A 24,304-nucleotide genomic window follows, 5' to 3' on the forward strand; every position below is an offset into this window, starting at 1 on the left:
TGTGAATTTAGCAGCCCCCTCCTTCCACATTCTCCTTCCTGACAGCAAACCTGGCCCCTGCACCTCCCTCACTCAGTGCCTGCCTTTCTGCAAGGGTAAAGGATTATGCAAACAGGAATTTATTCTGGCCCTGGGATCACTCTCCCTTTGCCATCACAGGAGCCCCAGGGAAAGGTGTGATTGACTCCACCTAAGCAGCCGAGGCCAGTGTCCTTCCCAAGCTGCTGGCACAGCCCCCAGGGCTCTGGGACAGAGTTTTGTCCTTATGGAGATTAATGATAGGGAAATGCTGATCCCCTTTGGTGACACACAGATATTGCCATGCAGGCCTCAGCAGAGACTGAAATGGGGGCTGGAACAACATGGTGACCCCTTCTCCTGCCTCCCTGCCCTGTCTCCATCTGCTCATCCCAGACATAGAATCATAAAATGGTTTGGGTCAGAAGGGACCTTAAAGATCATCAAGATCCAACCCTTGTGCATGTGCAGGGACACCTCCCACTAGGCCAGGAAACCTCTCCCTCATTCAACACTTCAAGGGATGGGGCATCAACAACCTCCCTAGGAAATAAATTCCAGTGCTTTAATATCCTCATGGTGAAGATTTTCCTGATATCTAACCTAAACCTACCCTCTTTACATTTAAGCCCATTACCCTTTGTCCTGTCACTATCTTCTCTGGCCACTTGCTTGGTCACACTGGAGTGGCGAAGCCACCCACTTCCCCAGGACAGCCCAAGATGAAGGTGATGGCAGAGCAAGAGGCCTCATGACCCAGCTCTGCCACCAGGAAATATGTGGATCCACAGCTTAGAGACCAGCACAGCTCATCCCCAAAACCTAAAGGCAAGTAACAGGCTGAAACAAAAAATCTGCTCCTATCCTTTATCAAAACCACTGCCACTTATTTAGGATGCTCCAGGCATGATTCAACACTCATTATCTTCATTGTGCTGGAGATTAGGCTGCAATCTTTCCAGATAATAGCTTTATTAGCCCTGTATTATTCTTTCTACATTATTTATTTACACTAAGTCCAGAACACTCAAAGCTTTCACTGGGGCAGTAAAATCAGTTTAGTGGATGTTTTAGCCTGTGTTTTTTACACCAGCAAAGATCCTGTGTAGAAAGAATTACCCCAAGACCAATGTGCTGTTGTCAGTGAGGTCTCTCTGGATAAAGGAAGATGTACATGTTATGGGTACCTCACCATATAGTGAGGAAAGGCCATTTTCTGGGGCTTCAGAACTGTTGTGGGGCTGTTGTGTCCTTCTACCTGTTGTGCTGGGCTTTGGCAGGGCTGCTTTTAGCCAAGGGGCAACCAACATCCCTGGCACAGCTCATTGGAGGCTCTTTCTTGGGCTCCATCTATCTTGCTCCAGCATGGGCTGGCACTAACACCCTCTTGGCTGGGACAAACTTGCACTCTCCCCACTTCTTAAGAAATTAGGAAAGAAATTAGACTCCACTAATTACTGATTTAATACTAATTGCACAGGCAGCCCAGTGTACCAGTCCCAGGTATGAGGGTTGGTTGAAGTCAGCCTCAGGAAGGGCTGCCCTGCAGGTCCTGCTGTGTATGCTGGGGAAATGACCCAGCCCAGATTGTCCTCTGACTTGGTGTCACTGCAGAGCATGACTGCAAGGGGTGACAGCAGGTGAGTTTCCAGTCACCTGTGCTCCATTCTTGATGACCCTGGCATGCAAACCAGGAGCTGACAACCTGACCCTCTGGACAACAAGCTCCTTTCTGGGATGCCAGGGTCTTTCTCTGGCACAGGGTACCTGACTTCCTTAGTTTATGCAACTCTTTGCAATCAAAAAATGCCAGCCATGCTATGAAGCACACCTCCAAGTTTGGATTAAAGGGACCAACATGAAGCTGGCTGGTTTTTTGGATCACACCCTCCCTATTGGCTCTTGGTACCCATCACTTCTGGGACTGAGCACTGCCCCACATGATATCTGATGTGGTCCCTGAGGAAGATGCTCCAGGAATGTCCTGCCACCCACTTTTCAGTAGCTGCAAAAGCAGAGCTGGAGACAGGCACTTCATGCCCAAATGGCCTCGTTCTCCACTGTTTACTCCTGGAAGAGGGATTCCCACTCAGAGAAACAGTACACTCACTGCAGATTTCTAAAGGGGCACCCAAGATCTGCACATCTCAATAAAGAGCAGCAGGAATGGATGACCATGGGCCTTCCCCAAGCTTTCTGGTGTTGTGAATCCTGTTGCTAAACTGTTCTTGGATTTATTTCATTTCAGTTTCATTTTACACTATCCTCTGCTTTTTTTTTTTAATCATCTTCATAAATCCAGTCCTGAGATAAGTTTCCCATTTCTGCCCAGACTCCCAAGCTCCACCAGTCAAGGAAGCTGAGTTTTGCATTTCCCTCTCAGGGAGTGAAGTTCAGAAGGTCCCCATGGCTCTGTGGCTCCCCCAGCAAACCTGATAGATGCTTTGATGTCTATTTCTTTGCTATTTGAAACAATCTTTTCTGGAAGGGCTTGGTCTGGAGGCTGCCATTGTTTTTATTGGGCTGTCATCCACCTGTTTAAAACACAGATGCCTTGAGTGGTCCTGCTGGCTGGAAGTGGAGCTGAAGAGGCTTCTTTGGATGTGCTCAGAAATCACCTCTGCATCCAGGACTCCTTTTAGAGACGTTTAACATCATCCATCAGCCAAGCTTCTCCAAGCACTGCCATGTCTCTGGGGTTTGGTATAAACCTGGGGCTTGGGAGGTGGTGAGGGAGCACGGGGAGGGTGGCACAGTTAAGGAGATGTCCTGTGTCAGAAGTGGTGCAATTTGTTGCTGCATGGAAACACCCTGGCAGAGAAACAGGGGATGTGGGAGACACACCTCTCCATTCTCAGCCCAGCCCAGAGGCAACCTGCCAGCCCCAGGGCTGCTGCAGCAACACACTGGGATGAAGCTCTCATGGAGCTACAGCAGAGACTGTGCTCATTTGGTTTTGCTTGCTCTCTGCACTCCATATCAACCAGAGCTGTCTGGAAGGAAGACCTGGATAATATGTGCTGGACTGTTCCTCTTCAAAAGCTCAGCTCCAGCTTTCTGGAGCTGCCAGCAATGTGCTGCTCCTGCATTTCCTCTAACTGAAGCTCTAGCCAGCCAAGGAGGGATGAGTTAGCTGGTACCTCCTTCTGAACAACAGGAGGGAAGCCTCCATCCTTCTCCCCATCTGCAGTCCTGTATCTCACCTAGGACTCTGCTACTCAGTGGTGCCACCACCCAGCTGCCATCACCCACTCCTCTCTCCCAGAACTGTCCTTTTCCCATCAGGATACACCTTCCCTGGGCACAGATCTCCAGGGAGGCTGCACTGCAGCACAAAGAAAGTCCTGGTCCTCCTTATACCTCTCCCAGCCACAGCTCCTGGCTCTCAGACTGCAAGTAGATGACTTGACAAGACCAAAGAGGGGATCAGTGTCAGAGAAGGGACGTGGACATCCCTCCCTGCACTGTGCCTCTGACCTGGCCTCATTCCGTGTGAAAAAGCACACAAACCAGACATTCAACTTACCACATCTTTGCACAAGGCTCTCCGTGGCTCAGGCTGCCAGGAAATTATCAGATGCTCTTGTGGCTCTGCAAAGAAGCCAGAAGTCTAAGGGAAGGGTTACTGATTGCATTTGGGCCCTGGGGAGCTGTGTTGGACAAACTGCTGTATAATCACTGCACAATCCAGCCTGCAGAACAGCACTGTTAGAGTTTTTCTCTTATCACTGTGCAGCTTTGGAGTCTCTTATTTGATCTCCTTTATCCATGTGAATGTGTCCACTAAGGCTGCAGCCTCTGCCTGCAGAATGGCTCCCATTGTTCCCTTTGTTCCTGTGGCTGGGCTGTTCCTCAGCTTTTCCTCTCCCTTCCTGCAAAGAGACAAACTGCATGGTCAAAAAGTATCTTTACAGCTTGATCTTAAATATGAGCTCAGCCATGGAAAAGACAGAGGGCATATTTTCCTGACTATTACAGGCAGGCTTTCTGTGATCCAGAGGGGTGCATGGTAAAAGGTACCCTGAGCTCACATGGTCGATTAGGTGCTTTTAACTTCAACCAGGACCCATTCATCTGTGCCCACTGAAAGCTGCTTTAAACTAAAGCTGAAAATAGATGGCATGGGATTGGGCATTTTGGCTGATCTATCTGTTCCTCCTGAAGTGCTGACCCTTTTTGTTTGAATAAATCCACAATAACACAGTAAATCAGATTGGAAGAGAAACAAAGAATCTGAGGGATGTAAGAAATACAGCTCTGAGTTTCAATTTTTGCCCCTGTTTTGGTTTTTTTGCTTTTTTTTTTTCCTTTATGCTGAGAACAGGTCAGAATAATCTTAGTTTTTCAAAGTATTTAACTTAGAGATCTTTTTTTTTTTTATGAGCATGATACCAAATTCCATGCTTTTCACAACCAAGCCTCCAGCTTTGCAAGAAAGTCTGTGCAATTTCTAGATCAGTCCTTTCCACTTCTCATTTTGGACAGGTGTGCAGCAGTTTATCTTAACAAAATCTTGACACCTTGTTGAGTGCACACTTTCAAAACAAACCTCAAACAAACCTCAGCTCCCTCTGAAAACCCATCTTCTCTTAATTCTCCTCCCAAAGAACCTGTAAGAAGATGTTTGAATTATACAAATGAGGATTTTGGCACAGCTGGTTTAGAGTAGGCTGAATTAGTCATCAAAGTTCCAGCTGGAGGTTGTTAATCTGTTGGTGACTTCCAAGCAAATTATTTTTATTTTCTGTTTACAAAACAAGGGAACTGAGATTATTGCTCGGGCCTCCGGGTAGGATGCGTCACCTGTGGTGGTAAAACAGAGATGATGTGGAGCTTGCTGGCAGACAGATGAAGGTGTGTGCTCCTTCATTAAACCTGAATCATCACTTCCATCAGGAGCAGGATTGCAGGATGGTGAGGAAAAGCTGTGCAGACACCAGAGCTGCTCACCCTGAGCCTGCTCTTTCCAATCTTCTCTGGTGAGATGGGGTTGGAATAACCTTGCTGGCTTAAAGCTGGGTGCATGCTTCAGCTTCAGGTTTCCCATCTGCCTCCTTGGGAATTGCTCTTTAGACTGAGTTGGGGTGGGCTGAAGGTTGGTTTATTTATTTATGTATTTATTTATTTATTATCTTGTTTGGGTTTTTTTTTCTATTGGATTAAGCAGGAGAAATCACTACTGTTCAAGTGTAGTGGATACGTAGCGCTGTTAATCTCAGGTTTCACAAGTTTTAAATTAAGCTTGTACAATTCATGAGGTCTTTTAAAATTATTAAAAAATTTTATTTTTTTTTTTATGACAGAACTTGGCTCTCTTCATTGGGGTTTTGTGCTTTCAGGACGTCTTGGTTTTTTTTCCCCTGCAAATGTAGCTGCAGAAACAACCCCTTCTGCAAAAGTTAAAACCTATAACACAATTCCTTTACTCCAGAAATAGGAATATAGAATAACATCCACTTCCTAAAGACCTAAATTAAACCCTTGGACATGGGCAGTATAGTTTGGACCAGTCATTTTGGTGCCCAGTGGCCAAGCTCTTTCTGATCTGATCTTACTGCTCTTAACAGAGAGCTCTTTGAGCCTGCCATTTCTGGGCACCCATTGGTGCAGAATGATGGGCAAAAAACCCCAAAGAACAGATGATTTTCAACGTGATGATTTTCTCCTCTGCCTCATGGCAGAGCCCTTTTCCACAGTGCAGGTAGCAGCAAAACCCTCCTGACCCAGCAATTCTATTTTCAGCCAATGTCCAGGTGAACTGTCCCCCGAGGTAACAAGGTTTTGCCTTTTGGTCATCCAGGTCTACAGGTGCCTGTCTGCTGGTGAGGATGTTCTGGTGCTGAATTCCCCAAATTGGCTGCTGGCAGGGGAACACTGAGGCAAACAGAACACTTTGGCAGAGGGATGAAGGAGAAAATAACCATCATAACCTGCTGAGCCCCCAGTATCTCTTTTCTTTCCTCTGCTCAGTTCACAATGTAAAGTGAAGACCAAACCTCCTTTCCTGCCCCTCCCAGCTCCCTCAATCCCTTCTCATTAAGAAAAAGTCAATATTGATGGTGTTGAAATGAAGCACAAGGACTGGTGCGAGGCGTTGAAAAAGTCAAGCACAAACCAACATTTTCCAGAGCCTCTATCAGTGTGGAGAGACTGTTCTGCCTTACCAGTGTGCAAGGAAGGAGCCTGATTTCAATAAGTCATTTGTAACCAGGCCCTTGGGAGACCAGGGGGGAAAAAAGCACCCAGGAGTGGGTCAGAGGTTGGCCTCCCCAGAGGTGGGGACAGAATCTGAACAACCTGGGAAATTCAAGACGTGGTGGACAACACCCACCAGAAGGATGTTAAGGAAATCTGAGACGTGCCACACCAGAGATTCCATGGCAAAACTTCCTCACCTCTGCTGAAAGCAGCCAAGGCATTGAGGCTGTACCCTCACAGCTTTTCTGTGCCCTTGTTCTGCCTATCTCCATCCACCACTTGGCTCTGCTCTGAAATCCCCAAGCACACTGGGTGAAAGGAGATGCTTCATCCTCTGTATTTATCCATCACCACTCACCAAGCTGTCCTGGATCCCAGGAGGAGCCTGTCAGGCTCTGTGCAATGTAGAGCTCAAGGATGACTCCAAACAGTGGAGTGCCAGGCTTGCACAATTGTGTTGGAGCTCTCTTTCTCCCACAGCTGTTCAAGGACTTCCTGCTGAAAGGCATCTCTGAGGGAAATGCCTCTTGCTACAAACAGATACATACTATGGGATAGTGGTAGTTTTGCTGACATTTCCCCCTTCCTTATCTTCAGCTGAAAATAAAATATTTTTCCCTCCCCATCTGCCTGTTCCCAGCTCCACTGTTTCAGTTTGGCCACAAACTGAGAGTTGGATGTTACTCTGCATCCACCTGAGTTGCTTTTTGCTTGGCTGCTTTGTGAGAGCTGTTGCTTAAGTCTGGAAGAAAAACAGGGGCAGAAGCCCTTGGGACCAGCATTGCAGTGAATGACAGTCTGTGTGCTGCAAACTGAGCAGGGCTGGAAGGCTTAAATGTGCCCAGAACTTCGTGACAAAGCCTGTTCTGTGAAAAATAGGATTTTTTCTTTTTTCTTGTCCTGATTTGGTGTCAAGTGTTTGAAGAAGCTGACTTTTCTCTACGAATGCAAAATTTGATTTTTGACCATCTCACAAACCTTTAATCTGTTTTATAAGGGACCTTTTTATCATTATTATTCAATGAGAACAGATACCCCCCACAGACTCCTTGTGCACCAGCAAGGCATTTACCTTGGTCCACCAAGGTACAAGGGTGCCCTGAGGGAAGATGAATTAAGCCCTGGTGATGAGTTACAGAGCATAACACTTCCCAAATACAATCACTGTGATTTATGACTGCTGACATGACAAAGATTTTGTTCTGTAGTGAGGAGTGATGGCTGATGTCCCTCGAAATCCTTATCATTTCTGGCAGCTTAATTGAATCCCGTTAACAGATGCAATGAAACTGAGAAACATTTCTCCTGCTAACAGTGCTCCTTGGACCAGCAAAGCCTGGTGTTGGCCTTATTTCCCTGTTTTCAGCTATTTCCCTTTCAAGCCAGAGGGTCCAGAAAAGATCTTCAAATATATATGCTACAAAATGAGCATATAATTCATGTATTTGATGTTAGGGCATCCTGGCAGGAGAGCAACCTCATGAGTGGTAAGAGGGGACTCTTGGAGTGTTGCTGCAATTTTCCACCACGGATTGATGATGGGTCCTGTGTTCAGCCTGCAGAGGACTTGGGCTCCAGTCCAGCTTGGAGCTTTGCTCTTCTCTGGGGGATTTTAAAGCTCTTTAGACCAGTTGAGCAAAAATCTAGATAACTGTGACAGCAAGGGCATCCGGCCCTGGCCTGTGAGGCATTTTGGGATCAGCTCTGCAACACAAGAGCTCCAGAGGAGAGGGTGGAGGGATTTCTGGCAGACTTGCAGGCAGCTGGAAGCTTTACAGGAGATCCCACTCCCTTTGGGTGGCCTGAACACTGCAGGAGGGCAGCTTTTTGCTCAGCACCCGAGGGAGCAGCAAACCCAAGGCCAGTGGAGGCAGGTGGAGGGAGAAAACTCATTACTGCAGAGCTGCTGTGTGCAGGAAGAGACTGAAAAACAGGAGATGGTTTTTAGCAGGGTTCATCTATAGCAGCAGGGGACATCTGTGGCCCAGAGTGACTTTTAGGAAAGATTAAATTATGTGTACAGTGGGTCCTCTTGCAGCAGCTGAGCTAGGCTAATCTCTCCTCCAGCTTCATGCACACCAGGGTGTTATCTTTTTCTTGGGAAAGCCATACAACTGGGTAGAATTTAAATTATACCCCAGAGAAGTTGGCTCACTTCTCTGACAGAGGTCATAATGAGGGAGTCAGGATTCCAGTTATAGTTCAGCACAGCAGATGTAGCTGGTTTTGCAGATGATAAAAATACAGCCTTGTCTCAGGAATGCTGCAGAAGTGAGGCACGCGTGTGGTTGTTGGTTTGTTGGTTGTTGTTTTTTTTTTTTCAGAGCAGTTCTTTAACTCTGGCTGTACTGTACAACAGTTGTTCCCACTGGGAAATATGTATTTACAGAGTAAACAGTGATGAGATGTGGGCTGGGGGCCATCTGAGCATGTAGCAGGACCTGCTCTGCTGACTGCCCACGCCTCAAACTGTGGAAAAAATTACTTTTCTCTCTTCTGGGATAGCAGTATTTTCTCATTACCAGTGATGAATACTATTTTACTTCCATTCTGTTCCATTTACTTTCCAAGGCCTGCTTATGAGGAAGGAGGCAGGCACTGAAACATGGGAAGCTACACTATATCACACACAACTCACCTCTTCTGATCAGAATTCCAGGCCTGGTACACACAGAATAATCCATCCACTCAAAAAAAAGGCAATTTATCACACAGAGAGATCAGGACAGACACTTAAAATATACTGTATTTTCAGCACAACTTGAGCTCCTGCTTGACCTCATCTATCAGGCACCTCCTTGGGGCTCCTGCAACTTCTCAGCCTACGGAGTCCTTCACCCATGGGACAAACACTGCCCTGCAAGGAGTATTTCATTGCTGGGGTGAGGTTCAGCTGGGACTAATATAAACCCTGATGTGTGGCCTTGGTGTCTTGCTGGTCCACAAGGTGTTTCCAATGGAGAAATGCACTGCAGGCAGAGCAGAGCTGCTGTTCTCACTTTACCTGGATGCTACAGTGAGTTCACCTCCTCCCATTTTGCAGCAACACTCTTGACCTGGGTATGCAGTACTGCTGAGCACTGGAGTTCCTCCTGTTTGCAGAAGCCTCTTGCAGCTGTAAGGAAAACGTTCTGTCTCTAATCTCTATTTACACAGGATGGTGATAAAGAAATTCCTCAACAATCACTTAATCTCTCTTTGGGCTGACACCACCATCTTTGCTCAGCCCAGTCCCAAAGCAGCAACACATGCAAACACAGCACAGTGCTTTTTGGAGCAGGGAAGGAACATGGTGTGAAAACAAGCCCTGTACCAAAGTCTTGTGCTGACTGTCAAGAGTGAGCAGCCCTGTGCTCTGCAATTGTCCCCCAAACCAGGTAGGATGATGCTGAGTGGAAGGGGCAGTCCCATCTTCTGGAAGCTGATGTGAGTTTGAAGCTCTCTCTCATTTTTGGCACATGATTTAAAGGAAGAATCCTCCTTCCTGGTAGGTTTCTGCTGTAAATTCAGCAAGGCACTGCTGGCAGACATGCTGAGCTGGCCTACTCTTGGAAGTAAGCTCTGAGCAAGCTTGGCCTGAACTCACTGCCTGGCCTACAGGATTGGAAAAACAGGAAACTCTTTCAAAGGTGTCTAAGGATTTGATGTTGACATTTGAATTTCCCTTTCATATCACTGCAACATTTTTGTCCAGGTGCTTTATCCCTGCACTGCAAAGCTGTCATTTATTTTCCAGTCAGAGATTTTATGCTTTTGAAAATAAAAGTCTTCCAAGACACTTTGGTGCACTAGAGGAGTGCTTATTATGGGAAGCTGAGACTTTCCAACCCTTGGGGAAAAGCATATCTTGTGTACAAATAATTTAGCAAAATCACAGAGCTCCTCTACCTACTGAGATTATTGGTGCTCTACAATTTGAGGAAATCCAGAATGTACTCAGCAGTAGAAAGAGAGTCAGAACACACTGACAATAACCCAGGAGGCCATGCAGCTGGGAAAGCAGCATCTTTGTTCAACCAGCCCCCAAAGCAAGCTGATGGGCTGAGAAAACACAGCAGGATTATTGGGGGGGCTCCTCTAGTGACAGCCTCACCTGTGAAATGGTCTCCATTTGCTGTCAGCTTGTGATCACTGAGGCTGTGAGCACAGGAACAGGCAGAGAGCATCTCATCCTCATCCCAGGAGCTGCTGGGAGCTGCTGGCAGTGGTGGTTGTTTCAATATGCACCCTCCGTGCTGCAGCTGGAGCTGGCCACATATTCCTGCTGGCAAATTGGGCATTGGGAAAGGAAAATCCACCAAGAATCCATGAATGTAACCCCTTAGGTGAAAGTCCATCCCACTTGTAACTCAACCCAGCAAATGTTAATGCCCCGTCCCTGTGTTCACGTTCCCATCAGAGCTGTTTTCCCCAGACAATGGCCTTTTTTGCCCTGGTAAACACAGAAAGTAGGCATTTCCTCAGAGGAAGTCAATTTGGATTTTTAGACCAAAAGAAAAAAAAAAAAAAAAAACGAAATAGGAAGAGTGGGAAACAAAATCTTTTCAGTAATCTGAGAAAATATTATCAGACCAGACCTTTTCTGCTAAAGGAAAACACTTCCCCTGGGCCACTAAGACTCTAAGAACCTACACCTTACTTTGACATTATCTTTTAATGAAGAAAATTAGATGGCTCTGCCTTTAATTTTACCAGTACATACACTGCAGCCATTGAAGTCCTGACTTTCTTTTAAAAAGAGTGATTCATGCATTTGGCTTTTGCTACATTTCTGTCCTAGCTTCAGAGCCACAATAAATCTCACTTTGGAGGTGCAGAATGATGAATTTCTCTACTGCATTTTCACTTTGAAGTGTCTATTGGCTGTTAATAAAATAAACCCTTTTACATTTTCTTCGAAGTCACAAAACACCAAGACACACGGAAGCTTTGGGCCAAAGGAAGGAGCTGAAAATCTGTCTGGCAGTGAGAACTGAGCTGAAAAGAGGAGGTGGGCTCCTGTCTCCCCACCCTGGGGAAGAGTGCTGCATTTGTGTAGCCAAATCTGCTGCGTGCAGAGGCAATGGGAAAGTCAGGATGCTGGGTCTCTGGAGCTCCTGATTTAGAGGGTGGAGTCTGGGGGAATGAACATTGTATTTTGTTAGCAAACCACTAGTGTTTTTACAGCACAGATTTAATAAAGTTAATTTATGTCTGACTGAAAGCTGAATACCTTACAGCCCTGCACTATGAGTTTGCTTAGTGGCAGATACTGGAGGGTCTGTGCCTGACCCACAGCTGGTTTAAGGATGTTTCTAGGAAGACTGGTTCCTCTGAGACGTGGAGAAACACATGGAAATCAGAGGAGCAAATTCCTGACTGGCATAGCTGGGTAGCCACCCTCTCTGAAACCATTGGGGTTAGATTTTTTTACAAAGGACAGAGTAGGAACAGAATGCTGAACTCAGGTGCTGATGCTCTGGGCCACTGCAGTTGTGCAAAGGTTCCTGTATCCTCAGGGAAGGGTTTCTCCAGGAAAACTGGGGGTTCATAGCTGACTCCATCACAGGTTGGCAGCTGCAATGCCAAGGCAGGGCATAGAAAGGGAAAAAAAAAGGGGGAAAAGAAAAATCAAAGCAAGCTAGAATTAAGTCAGGGCTATCCCATCAAAAGGGTTCTTTCTGGAAAACATAGTTCTCAAAAAAAAAACCCCACACAAACAACATATACAAACTTCCTTTTGCTAAAATATTTCCCATTTACATTAGGGAAAATGACATTTAGCTGTTTTGTTTCAGTCACTTAGCTGTAAATGTACCACTGAACATGACACATTTCAGCTTTGAAAGAGCTTAAGACCATCTGATAACATTTCCCTACCATGCATCTGACCTACATGAGCCACCTTCTAGAGTTCAAGCCCCTTCTTAGGGGCAGGTCAATCTGTAAGGCCACCTATCCTAAAAATATCCCACTGCTGCAATTGTGTGATGCAGTATGGGAACTGCCTGACTTCTGGAGTCTGTCAGGATGGGAGTTTTGGAAAGGGAAGCCAGGTCATGGCACACAAGGGCCAAGTCCAATGATGCCCTTGGACTACAGTTGCTATGACCCCAGTGTTAAATGGGGTGGGAAGGGTAAGAAATTCAGGCTGCCAAAAGGTGTTTCCATGTGAGGAGAACCTGTCTGGTAAATACATCTAACAGCAAAATCCATCACAATGAAAGCAGGAGGGGAAAAAAAATCTGAATTTTCCTTGAATAAACGTTTAGGGTTTGGAGTGAAAGTAAGTGCTGGAATCTCCCAGAATGTCAGTATGGATTTTGCTGACCCACAAGGCCAGACTTTGTTCATGGGGTCCCTACACCCAAGAAACCCCCACTTGCTCTGTTGCTTTCCATCAGACTGCCAAGTGCCAGCACAAGTGAGTCTGTCCCTGGTCTTTACACTCAGCAAGGCCCTAGTTTGGGCAAACCCTGAATATCAAAGCATGTCATTTACACTGCCATGAAGGGCAATGACACAAGAGGACAGGCAAGTTCAGCAAGAGAATGTAATGTGACTTCAGTTACATCTCTCTGCCTTTGTATCTCTGGAGCCCCACAGGGAAAACTTTGGCTCACACAAGGGGTATCCTGATGTTTTCCATCTCTCCAGCTAACAGCACAGGGCACCCTAAGGGTGTTTTGTCTCATCTGCAGCACTGGGAGCAAGGACCACAGCAGTGCCAGCAGCAGCAGCCGTGAATCACAGCAGATGCTGAGCACTGCTGCCAAAATTAACCAAAGTACCTGTGGGAAGTGGCTGTTTAAGATCCTTACACCCAACCTACTATATATATGTGGCCTCTACATCCTCACTGTACTCTCAACAAGGACATTTTCTCCAGCTGAAGGCCACCTGAGGGATGGGTCCTAACCTGGGTGATCCAAGAAAGCCCATGGCTGAGGTAACCAGAGACCCTCACCCAAACCTTACACTCAGGCAGCAGTGAATAGCTGTGAAATCACTCAGCAGCAAACTGCCCTCCAACTGTGAGGATTTAGAGACATCAGAGCAATTGTAAAGTGCCATGGGTGCTGCAGGACCCACTCAAACCTGTGGCTGGGGAGGCAGGAGGAATTATAGGGACATTATTTATTAGGGACTGAGCTAAAAAAAAAAACCCAAAATTGCTTCATTTTGTTCCACTGCTAAAGAGAAGTCACTGCTAATGACAGGATGAGGGACTTGACAAAACACATACAATGGAGCCAAAGGTCCTCAAAACAGAGACACCCAACTCCCCCCTTGCAGATGGAGGCCAGGATGAGCATTATCTGTGCTGCTGTAGCTCCAGTGTCCTTTTCCCAAGGTGTCTCCAGCACCACTTCAGCTCCTGCCTGCTTGGCAGGGCTGGCACAGGTGAATTCATCCCCTGCCTTTGCAGACCCCTTAGAAAAGCAAGGAGGGAAGAAGCTGTCAGCAGTGTGCAGCAGCTGCTCACAGGTACCAGTCTCAGAAATTAAAATCAGTTATTAAAATTTCATGTTTTGTTTAGGTTGTTTAAATTAAAATTTCATTTTTTCATGTTTTGTCTAGGCTTTTGTGTTTCTTTCCCACAAGAAGACGTGTGGTGTTTATCAGTGCTGGAGACCTGAATTTGACTTTTCTGCTCTCAGTTCTGCCTGGATCATTTTCAAAAAGGTGCCTCCACCTCTCTCTTTCCTCTGTTACTCTCTGTGATTTTAAAGGTTTTCATGGATCTTTCCCCAGCAGAACCAGGAGCCTGGAGAGCAGCTGACACCCCAGCTTTAACCTGAAGGCAGGCAGGGTTGTAAAAGTAAGTGAGCTGTGGTGAATTGCTAACACCATTCCCAAAATAATTTCCTATCCTATCTGGAAGACTCATCTGTATGGCTGGAGTCTATTGACAGCTGTATCTTGCCCTACATTCATCCTGCCAACAACTTGGAGGGCTGCAGCAGGAGAACAGGGTGGAAATCAAAAGGGACTTCAGCCAATCAAGTCTCCTTCAGGCCTGGGATGTCTCTGTCTTGTTCTGTTCCTGTGGCAAGCTTGTCAAAGCCTTCCCTTACCTAAGAAATATTGAAATAATATTCTAATAATTCAATTGTTTATTTTATTGGTAATAATTTTAGTACTACATAATAATGCACAATAATAAGACTGTACTAACTCTATTGTATGAGAAACAATACTGAAACAATACAGGGTCCCAACACTTACACAGTGGCTTCCATTAATTATTACATGAAATAATGATTCCAGTAAGGATACAGTTTGGAAATAGCAACTTTTCCACCACTGCCTGCCAGCATTTTGTGTACCTGTCATTTTAATCTACTTGCCCAACACAGGCTGTGATTGATGTAGCTAAGACACTCTACCCATTCAGTCTCTCACTCTGTTTTTACATGTGTTTTCTGTCATCTGCCTTCTGTTTGCCATAAGTCTCTTGCAGCTTGTTACTCATCTCAGAGCAGTAAAGCATTTGAATAACAACTACGGGGATCACAGCCTTTCCTGGAGGAAGATCCAACCCTGGCAGAAATAAACCCCCCCACTGCCTCCTAGCATCAGACTTCCCTATTACCTCTGACCCTCCCAGGGGTGAGAGTAGAAATCAAAATGAGGAGAGCATGGAAAAGCACCTGCATAAATTCCAGCATCAGAATCAAGTTGATAATAATGCCTTTACGAACTGCTTGTTCAGAACACTATTGTCACTATTTTGGTCAAAACTTGCTCCCCATCATACCTCTAGCTCTCACCTGCAGCTTGCCAAACACTGGGAAAGCTTCAGCAGTGTCATCAGCCATGAGTTCTAACAGTCTCCAGCAGAAACACAAAGATTCTCCTCTGAGGTGGTTCTCTGGCCAGACGTTTAGCCCTGAGGGGATGCCAGTACCCCCAGGCAGCAGGTGCTATGGACAACTCAACATAGCACCATGAGGGGTATTGCTGTGTTGTGCCTGGGTAGAGAGGCATCTTTGGCTCAGAGGTTGCACTCAAACCAGGATTCAGCTTTGCCACCCTGCCGAAGTCTGGAGATGTAGTGAAATGAGGCAACCAGGTGCCACTAATTGCCAGGGAGTGAGCATGAGCTTCCTTTTATTGGCCCCCTGGTCCTGCTCACGTGCAGTTGGGGCCCGCCCTAATTAGGCACAGGTGGGCTTGACACAAGCTCATGCTCACTCCCTGGCAATTAGTGGCACCTGGTTGCCTCATTTCACTACATGGAGACCTCAGTCTGGCTTCAGGTTTGCCCTCAGGAGCTCCAATCACACCTCCAGGGAGGTGGGCTCAGGGGTGACCAAAACTCCTGGCAGGACATGTGTATGCTTTGCTTTCTCCCTGTGCTGGGGCACTCAGGCCTCCCATGCCACTGCTGCTGCTCCACACTCCACACAGCCCCGCTCTACCCAGTCCTTGGCAGTGGGTTAACCCCTGATCTTTCCAGTGGACCAAGGTCCTACCTTGGAGGTCCAAGGACCTACCTTGGAGTCTGATGCATGGCTCCACTTGTTCTCTTGCCTTTTGCATCGCCAATACAAGAGGAAGGATCACCACACAAAAGAAACAGCTGCTAGAGAGGAGGAAAGAAACTCAGCAAGTACTTTATGGCCCATTTCCATTCTTTGTTCGACAGTAGGTATGATTTAGGGCAGCCAAACTTTTGGAAGTGGTTGTTTCTCTCTCTTCCCCAGCTCATGTTGCTTTCACAAGAGTAGGGGCCGGCTACAGGCAGCAGAAGATTGATGTTTTGGAGCGGGCAAGAATGCCTTAAGCCGTTCACTTGTTACACTTCTTCAGGACCACTGTGGGATATGTAAAGCTCTAGCTCCAGCTAGTGGCCACTCATGGACAGGTTCCTAACCTGGAAGAAGCTCTCGGTAGGAAATGTTGCTCTGCTGCATTAAGGTGCATGGTGCCAAAAATAACAAAGAAAATTAGAAGAGCAGGGAGCACGCAGACTTTCACATGATGCCCATTCCAGACAGCAGGGGCTTCCTCCTCGTCTATCAAGCAACAAGACGAGATTATAGAATCACAGAATCATAGATTCACAGAATCAGCTGGGTTGGAAAGGACCTCTGAGATCAAGTCCAACCCTTGATCCACTGCCACTGTGGTTCCTAGACCATAGCACTGAGGGCCACATCCAGTCTCTTCTTAAAAACCTCCAGGTATGGAGAATCCACCACCTCCCTGGGCAGCCCATTCCAATGACTGATCAGCCTCTCTGGAAAGAATTTCTTCCTAATATCCAACCTAAACCTCCCCTGGCAGAACTTAAGCCCATGCCCTCTTGTCTTACTCATATCTGCCTGGGAGAGGAGCCCGACCCCCCCTGGCTCCAACCTCCTTTCAGGGAGTTGTAGAGAGTGATGAGGTCTCCCCTGAGCCTCCTCTTCTCCAGCTTCAACACCCCCAGCTCCCTCAGCCCTTCCTCACAGGACTTGTGCTGGATCCCTTCACAGCCTCCTTGCTCTTCTCTGGACCTGCTCCAGCACCTCAATCTCCTTCCTGAGCTGAGGGGCCCAGAACTGGACTCAGGACTCAAGCTGTGGCCTCACCAGGGCTGAGCACAGGGGCAGAATCCCTTCCCTGGGCCTGCTGGCCACACTGTTCCTGATCCAGCCCAGGATGCCATTGGCCTTCTTGGCCACCTGGGCACACTGCTGGCTCATGTTCAGCTTCCTGTCAATCCAGACTCCCAGGTCCGTCTGTCTGGCTGCTCTCAGCCAGTCTGTGCCCAGCCTGGGCACATGGGGTTGTTGTGGACAAAGTGCAGGACCCATGTGTTGAACTTCATCCTATTGGAATCAGCCCAACTCTCCAGTCTGTCCAGGTCCCTCTGCAGAGCCCTCCTGCCTTCCAGCTGATCCACACTCCCCCCTAACCTGGTGTCATCTGTGAATTTGCTAATTGTGAACTCAATCCCCTCATCTAAATCACCAATGAAGATATTAAACAGAACATAACCCTGCCAGCCACTGAGGTCAGGCTGACAGTCCTGGAGTTTCCTGGGTCCTCCTTTTGTCCCTTTTTGTGGATTGGTGTGACGTTCTCCAACTTCCAATCACCCGGGACCTCCCAGTGAGCCAGGACTGTTGGTAAAAGATGGAGAGCAGCTTGGGGAGCTCTTCCCCAGCTCCCTCATCACCCTGGGGTGAATCCCATCTGGTCCCATAGATTTGTGAGGATCCAAGTGGCTCAGCAGGTCACAAACTGTTCCCTCCAGGAACAGGAGGGACATTCAGCTTCTTAATTCTCTCTAAAAGCCCCAGAAGCAGCTGTCCTCAGGACAACCTGTCTTACTGTGGAAAACTGAGGTAAAGAAGGTGTTAAATTCCTCAGACTTTACCTCATCTTTCATAATTATGTTTCCCCCTATGTCCAACAAAGAGTGGAGGTTTTCCTTGCCCTCCCTTTCCTTGCCTTTGGGCACACAGGGACAGTCTGCTCCTGTGCATGTAATAATTGCTTCTTGAAGTACACCCATCCCTCCTGGACCCCTTTGTTTTCAAGGGCTGTTTCCCAGGGTACACTCTGAATCAGCCTTCTGGATAGGCTGAAATCTGCCCTCCAAAAGTCCAAAATAGAAGTTTTATTGTTGGCCCTCCTTGCATCCCTGAGTATTGAAAACTCTGTTAATTTCATGGTCATTGTGCCCCAGACGGCCTCCGATCCCACCAGCCCCTCTCTGTTTGTGAACAGAAGGTCTACCGGGGACCCATCCCTGGTGGGTTTATTTACCAGCTGGAGCAGGAAATTATCCTCTATATGCTCCAGGAATCCACCAGGGCCCCAGGGGTGGTGTGGAGTGTGTGTGATGGGTGTGTGGAGGGGTGTTTGTGTGTGTGTGTGTGTGTTTGTGTGTGTGGAGGGGTGTTTGTGTGTGTGTGTGTGTGTTTGTGTGTGTGGGTATGTGGATGTGTGTGGGTATGTGGGGGGTTTGTGTGGGTATGGGTGTGTGTGTTTGGGGGGGGGGGGCGGCGGGGGTGTTTGTGTGTGTGTAGGTATGGGTGTGTCGGTGTGTGGTTGCGTGGGTGGGTGTGTTTGTGTGTGTGGGGGGTATGTGTGTGTATGTTAGTGTGTGGGTGTATGTGGATGTGTGTGTCGGTGTGTGTGTGTGTGTGTGTGTGTGTGTCGCTCCGTTCCTATGACAACGCCGAGACCAATCCCGCCTTTATCGGGAGAGCTTCTACCTCCTCGCTCTCCCGCCGCTCCCCTATAGTTCCCGTAGCAAAGAGAAAGCTCTGGGAGCGTAATAGTGGGGGGAAAAAAAATAAAATAAAAAATATATATATATTAAAAAAAAAAAAAAAAAAAAAAAAAAAAAATCAAATCCCCGTTAGCCGAGATCTGCCGCTCCGCTGCGGTTCCGCTCAGCCCCGGAGCCGTTTTGGAATCTCCCGCCGCTGCTCCGGCACCGCCATTATCCCGCCTGCGGCTCTCGCGAGAGCTGCCGCCTGCCCCTGGGTCCCGCCGCTCCCTGTCCGCTGCCTGCGTGAGGGAACCGCGTAGCGGTCACGGCCTCGTCACGGGTGGGACTGCATAGATGTACAGACCGCTTACGTGTGAGCTTCAGATTGGTTTGCTAATTTACCCAGGATTTTACAACTAACAGCGGGACTGAAGTGTTTGAGAAAGCTGTGCTTTGGAAACAAATGGATTCAGGGTCTATATGAAAGAAAAAAAAGAAACGTGAACAGTAAATAATATATTCCCCTTAAAAAAAATATCTATGAAAACATATCCCAAATGTCATCTATCCCTTTCATGGAAGTAATCGGTACAAATGATAATGATTATGTACACTAATATTCTATTGGAAACCTGTGTTTAATATTCAGTGCTAATTACAGCATATTAAACCCACATCTCGGCCCACACATCAGTTTATGATTCACATCACTGCCACAGTTTTACATCTATCTACTTGTGTCTTTGAGGCCAGGTTGTGTATGAGAATTTGCAGCCATTAGCTGGTAATAAAAAGTTGTTAAATACATTCCTGCTGAAAAAAAAATAAATACGCAGTTGGAAGTCTTCTGCGGTAACCCCGGCCCCCTTAGAGCACACAACAACAGCAAGAAGCATCTCCTGAAGTGCCCGCAGACTCCACCACCCCCATGGCCAGTCCCTGAGTCTTCTTTCAGTAAAGAAATTCTTCCCCATATCCACTCTAAACCTCCCCTGGTGCCACTTCAGACCACTTGCTCTGGTCCTGCTGTTACTGAGGTCAGTAACCACCTCCCTACAACCTCCTTTCAGGTTGCTGTGGAAAGCAAGGTCTCCTCTCAGCCTTCACTTCCAGACTCAACCTCCTTTCAGGTTGCTGTGGAAAGCAAGGTCTCCTCTCAGCCTTCTCTTCCAGACTAAGCATTCCCAATTCCCTCAGCCTCTCCTCACAGGAGAGGGTTCTCCAGACCCTTCCCCAGCTTGGTTGCTCTTCTCTGGACATGCTCCAGCACCTCAATGTCCTTGTAGTGAGCAGCCTAGAACTGAACACAGTACTTGAGGTGCTGCACTTGAGTTAGGGCAATCCCAAGGCCCATTAGAGTTTGGGAGAAGGGACTGAGTACAGCCCTGAACAGAAGGACTTGGGAATTCCAGTTGATAAGAATGCTCAACGTGAGCTGGTAATGTGCACTTGCAGCCCAAGCAAACAACTGGTTTTGGAAATACATCAAAAGCAGCGTGGCCAGCAGGTCAAGGGAAGTGATTCTTCCCCTCAACTTCCCCCTGGTCAGACCCCACCTGGAGAGCTGAGCCCAGTTTAAGGGCTGTTTAAACAGGAAAGCACATGGAGCCCTTGGAGTGAGTCCAGAGGAAGGCCATGAAGATGATCTAAGGGCTAGGGCACCTAGAGAGTTAAGGTTGTTCAGTCTGGAGAAAAGAAGGCTCCCAGGAGACATTATTGCAACATTTCAAAACTTACAGAGGGACAGTCAGAAAAATCATAGGATGGCTTAGGTTGGAAGGGACCTTAGATCAGGTACTCCAACCTCCCTGCCATGGGCAGGAATGCTTCTCATCTAAACAAGGTTGCTCAAGGCCTCATCCAACCTGGCCTTGAGCACTTCCAGGGAGAAAGCACCCACAACTTCTCTGGGCAATCTGTTCTAGAGTCTCACCACCCTCATACTGAAGAACATCTTCCTAATATCCAATCTACCTGGTTGCCACGGCGCAGTTCTCTGGCCACATCCTAACACACACTGGCCTCTGCCTACCTGCTGATCCTCAGGAGAATGTCTGGGTCACCATGCCTCACCCCAAACATCATCTCAATCCAGGGAGCAGGAGTTCTTCCCACTGTCCCCAGTGCAGATGGGGCAGTCTTCGTTACAAATTCAGTGAAAGCAGAGGCCACCACCACATCAGCTCTCCTGCAGACTGCTCTCTGGCTCTGTCACAGATGAGCAGTCAGCACTGACACCTTCGTTCCCCAACAAAGTGATGCACAGACACTCAACAGACACAGCATTTGTTCAAACAGGCCATTTATTGGCAAATTTGCACAGGGTAAAGCTCCCAGAAGCAATAGACTCTCTGGAGGAGGTGGAGGCGATCACTGCCCAGCTGGTGACAGGAGTCTGTTGGTAGGAGTAGGACTCTCTTGAAAAGGGAGGGCAGTAACCATCCATGTGGTGACAGGAGTCTCTCTCACAAGCCTCCTTGCAACAGCCTCTTCAGCTGCATTGGCTCTGACTCCCCACAGGGGCTTTTGCTGAGGAGGAAAGGTGTGGCAGCAATTCCCACTCCTGACAGAGCAGCGCATTCTCGGTATCCTGTGCACACATCAGCGGTGACTCTCACTTGGTCCATGCCCAGCTGGACCTGCCAGCAAGAATTTCTGGGTCCATGTGAAATGCCATCCTGGTGGCAGCCAGCACAAGGGCAAAGCAGGAGGAAAATTATCCTCGTCACCAGTGTAGTCATCACCAGCTGCTGTGCTGGGCAGTCTGTCCAGAGGAGAATGCTGCCACTCTTGGTGGAGGGCTGCTGTGCCAAATTCTCCCTTCCCTTTCCATGTCCTGCATCTTTCCCTCTTTTTCTTACAGTCTGAGGTCTGCTGTCTGAGGTCTGCCTCACAAACAGAGCTATGTGCGTGCAGACCTCTTGTTAGTGCCCGTAGAACAGCAGCATTTGGAGCCGTTCCAGCAGGAAATGGTATTGTCCCAGTGCCTCTGCTTGTGTGTCTGGATCTTCTTCAATGTGCTGGAAAAGGTTGAATGGCTTGGCTGTTCGGAGGGCTGGGGGCAGGATGATCTCCTCAGGCACATTCTCATTGCCAAAGAAGAAGTGGTTGAGGCGTGCGTTCTCCAGGCAGCAGCACAGGCACCCCATGATGTCCATCAGCCGCAGCAGGAAATGCCTCCTGCACCAGCCTGACAGGGGGATGGTGGTCAGGAGGTGCATCACAATTGTCTTCATGGTATAGGTGGAATAGCATGTTCCCACCACGATGCGGGCAAAGATCTGCAGGCATTTCAGGTGGATGCTGTTGTATGGGACCCGCAAGGCCATATTCCTGAAGAACTTGAACTCTGCCACAGCATAGCTCTCTAGCCACATGGTGCTGGGGTTGAAGGCGGTCTCTGAACTCTGGCTGCTCAGGAAGATGTCTGAGTCACCTTGCTGTACCCCAAACAGAACCTCAACCAAGAGGCTTCTCATGGAGGAACTTGTCAGACGCAGCTTGCAGGAGCAGCTGGAGGGCAGCACCACCATATTGTAGTGATGTGACTGAGGCACCAACACCCAGGCTGACCTCACCTGTTTTTGGAACCAGAGAGCAGTTTTGTGTATGTCTAGATAGGATCTGGTGCAAAGGGTGTTGAGGAGGCTAAGATGCTCATTCCTGCTCAGATTCTTCTCAGGGTTGTGAAGGAGGCACAGCCTCTCTTTTGATGGCTGCTCCGTTGTGCAGGTGCACTCCAGCTGCACCCGGACACTGAAGTTCCTTTCAGGAATGTCTTCTGTGCTGCCCAGCTCCAGGTGGAAGGTGTACCCACAGGGGGGCTTCAGAGGCACAAGCATCTGGTAGACAGCATCATCCTCATGTGGATCCCAGCCTTCAAAGACACTGCCTACCTTCATGGCTGTTTGCAGCACTGCGTAGAAACTCTTTGGCAAGTGCTCTCTGATTGCACAGAGGAGGTCGTCCACCAGATCATTCACCACCTGGCTCCTGTAGGCCAAGTTCTGCACAGGCCACTGAATGCGCTTCATGAAAATCTTGCCCAGATCCCTCTCGGCATTAGGATCTTCTTCATCTTCCTCCTCTCGCTCCTCTTCCTCCTCTCGCTCCTCTTCCTCCTCTCGCTCCTCTTCATCCTCCTGCTCCTCTTCATGCACCTGCTCCTCATCACCACTGGAGTTGTTCTCTGATTCGCCATTCCTGTCAGGATCATGGCTCTTTCTGCTGAAGTAGTGTACAATCAGGACTCCAGCAACAATGCAGAACCACCATATCACCATGGCAGCAAAGATCCAGGCCTCCCAGTAAAAATCTGGCTCCTCAGTCCCCGGCTTCTGGGTCTCCTGCTCCAGCTCCTGCAGCTGCTGAGGCGTTTCCTGGCTCAGCATCTCCTCACGCTGCTGCTTGCGCTGGTGAGTTTCCTCATCCCACTCATGATGTATCCCCGCCTGTAGGCACTGGAACATGGCTATCACAAGCAGCACAAGTATTAAGGCTTCCATGCCCTGCTGGATGAAGGAGCGAAGGTGTTCAGTGGGGCTGTGAGGGAGGGAAGGACAGCACTGTTGTCATGGGTCTGGGAGTGAAGGAGGAAGGGAGAGAAGGAGGGAGCTGTGGTGGTGGGGAGCAGGTCTGGGAGCCACAGGGAGCTGTGAGTAGGTAGGAGAGAAGCCGATGCAGCTGGGAGGCAGCAAGGCCTGTGCCCACCCCTTGTGGCAGCAGCCCCAAGGCCTGGCCAAGGCTCTCCTGGGTGCAGGGTGAGAACCCACCCCCCAGCCCTGCTCAGCCTCCCCTGCGTGCGCACTCACCGCCGGACTGATGCGCACAGGGCAGAGCTGCTGCCTGGCGCCTTTTATAGCTCCACTGTGACACCATGGGGCTCTGGTTTCCAGTGGCAATGCTGAAGGCTGGTTGGCAGGTGTGGCTGTGACCCACTGTCATGTCATCCTGCAGAGAGGAAGAGGAGGAATATGGAACACTGGGGGAACCAGAAGGAATCCAGAGGCAAACCAGAGGAATCCGGAGGGAACCGTGGCAAAACCATGGCATCCAGCAAAGAAAGGCTCAGGGAGAGTCAGAGAGAGTGAAAAGGAAAAACCTGCATCCTTACCCTGAGCAGAAAGAAACAACTCCTGTCCAGTCATGGATAGCTCCATCTCAGCATGGGCAGTGACCTTGGTGATGGCAGCCCAGCCTCTGTCACCTGGAAAACCATGTGCAGCAGCCCTCTGCCCAGAGTGTCAGCCTTCTCCTCCCAACAACAGCACCAGCACAGCAGCCCATGACGACTGCCATGGTGACAAGTGAGGCCATCCAGAGGGACCTCGACAGGTTTGAGAGGTGGGCCCATGCCAACCTCATGAAGTTCAGCAAGGGCAAGTGCACTGTGAGGCACCCGGGTCAAGACAATCCCAAGTGTGAGATTCCACTGATGAGATCCCACTGACTGGAATTTTCTTTGCCTCAAAAGACAATTTGAAAGTGAATAAAGGTGGCTGGAGCAGAGAGGGAGTAAGGCTGCCAAGAAGCAAAGAACTGATTGCAGGGTGGAGACTTCGCCCTTTCCTGAGGGTGGGCATTGAAGGCTGCTACAGTCTAAGTCCCCTCCAGGCGACCGTGCCTACAATATCCCTGACCAGGGTGGGAAAACCACCCCGATTGTCCTTATGCTAATGGCTCCCAGCTCCCAGCAGCTGAGGGACAGATCACCCGGGAGAGGGAACATTACGAGCGGGGACGAGCCTGGCGCAACCCCCCTCCAGGCAATAGTCCTGATGAGGGTGAGGAGGACACCTTAATTGTCCTGATGCTAATGAACCTAGCTTCTGCGGCGGCTGACTGACAGTTCCCCTTGGGAACAAAGGAGTTTAGGGGTATATAAGGTGGTCTCGC

At 48.5% G+C, this 24,304-nt stretch overlaps 1 protein-coding gene across 1 annotated transcript; it reads right to left on the reverse strand.

The window, feature by feature from the left end:
* Positions 1 to 21,333: 21,333 nt before the first annotated feature.
* LOC115598473 (inositol 1,4,5-trisphosphate receptor-interacting protein-like 1) lies at positions 21,334 to 22,878 on the reverse strand. The gene is made up of 2 exons (XM_030452504.1): positions 22,570 to 22,878; positions 21,334 to 22,416 (listed from the first exon to the last, which is right to left on the reverse strand). Exons 1-2 carry the CDS (start codon positions 22,876 to 22,878, stop codon positions 21,334 to 21,336), a joined length of 1,392 nt encoding a protein of 463 aa, XP_030308364.1.
* Positions 22,879 to 24,304: the final 1,426 nt, after the last annotated feature.

Source organism: Calypte anna, chromosome 5A (assembly GCF_003957555.1).
Source record: "Calypte anna isolate BGI_N300 chromosome 5A, bCalAnn1_v1.p, whole genome shotgun sequence".
NCBI classification, from domain to species: domain Eukaryota; kingdom Metazoa; phylum Chordata; class Aves; order Apodiformes; family Trochilidae; genus Calypte; species Calypte anna.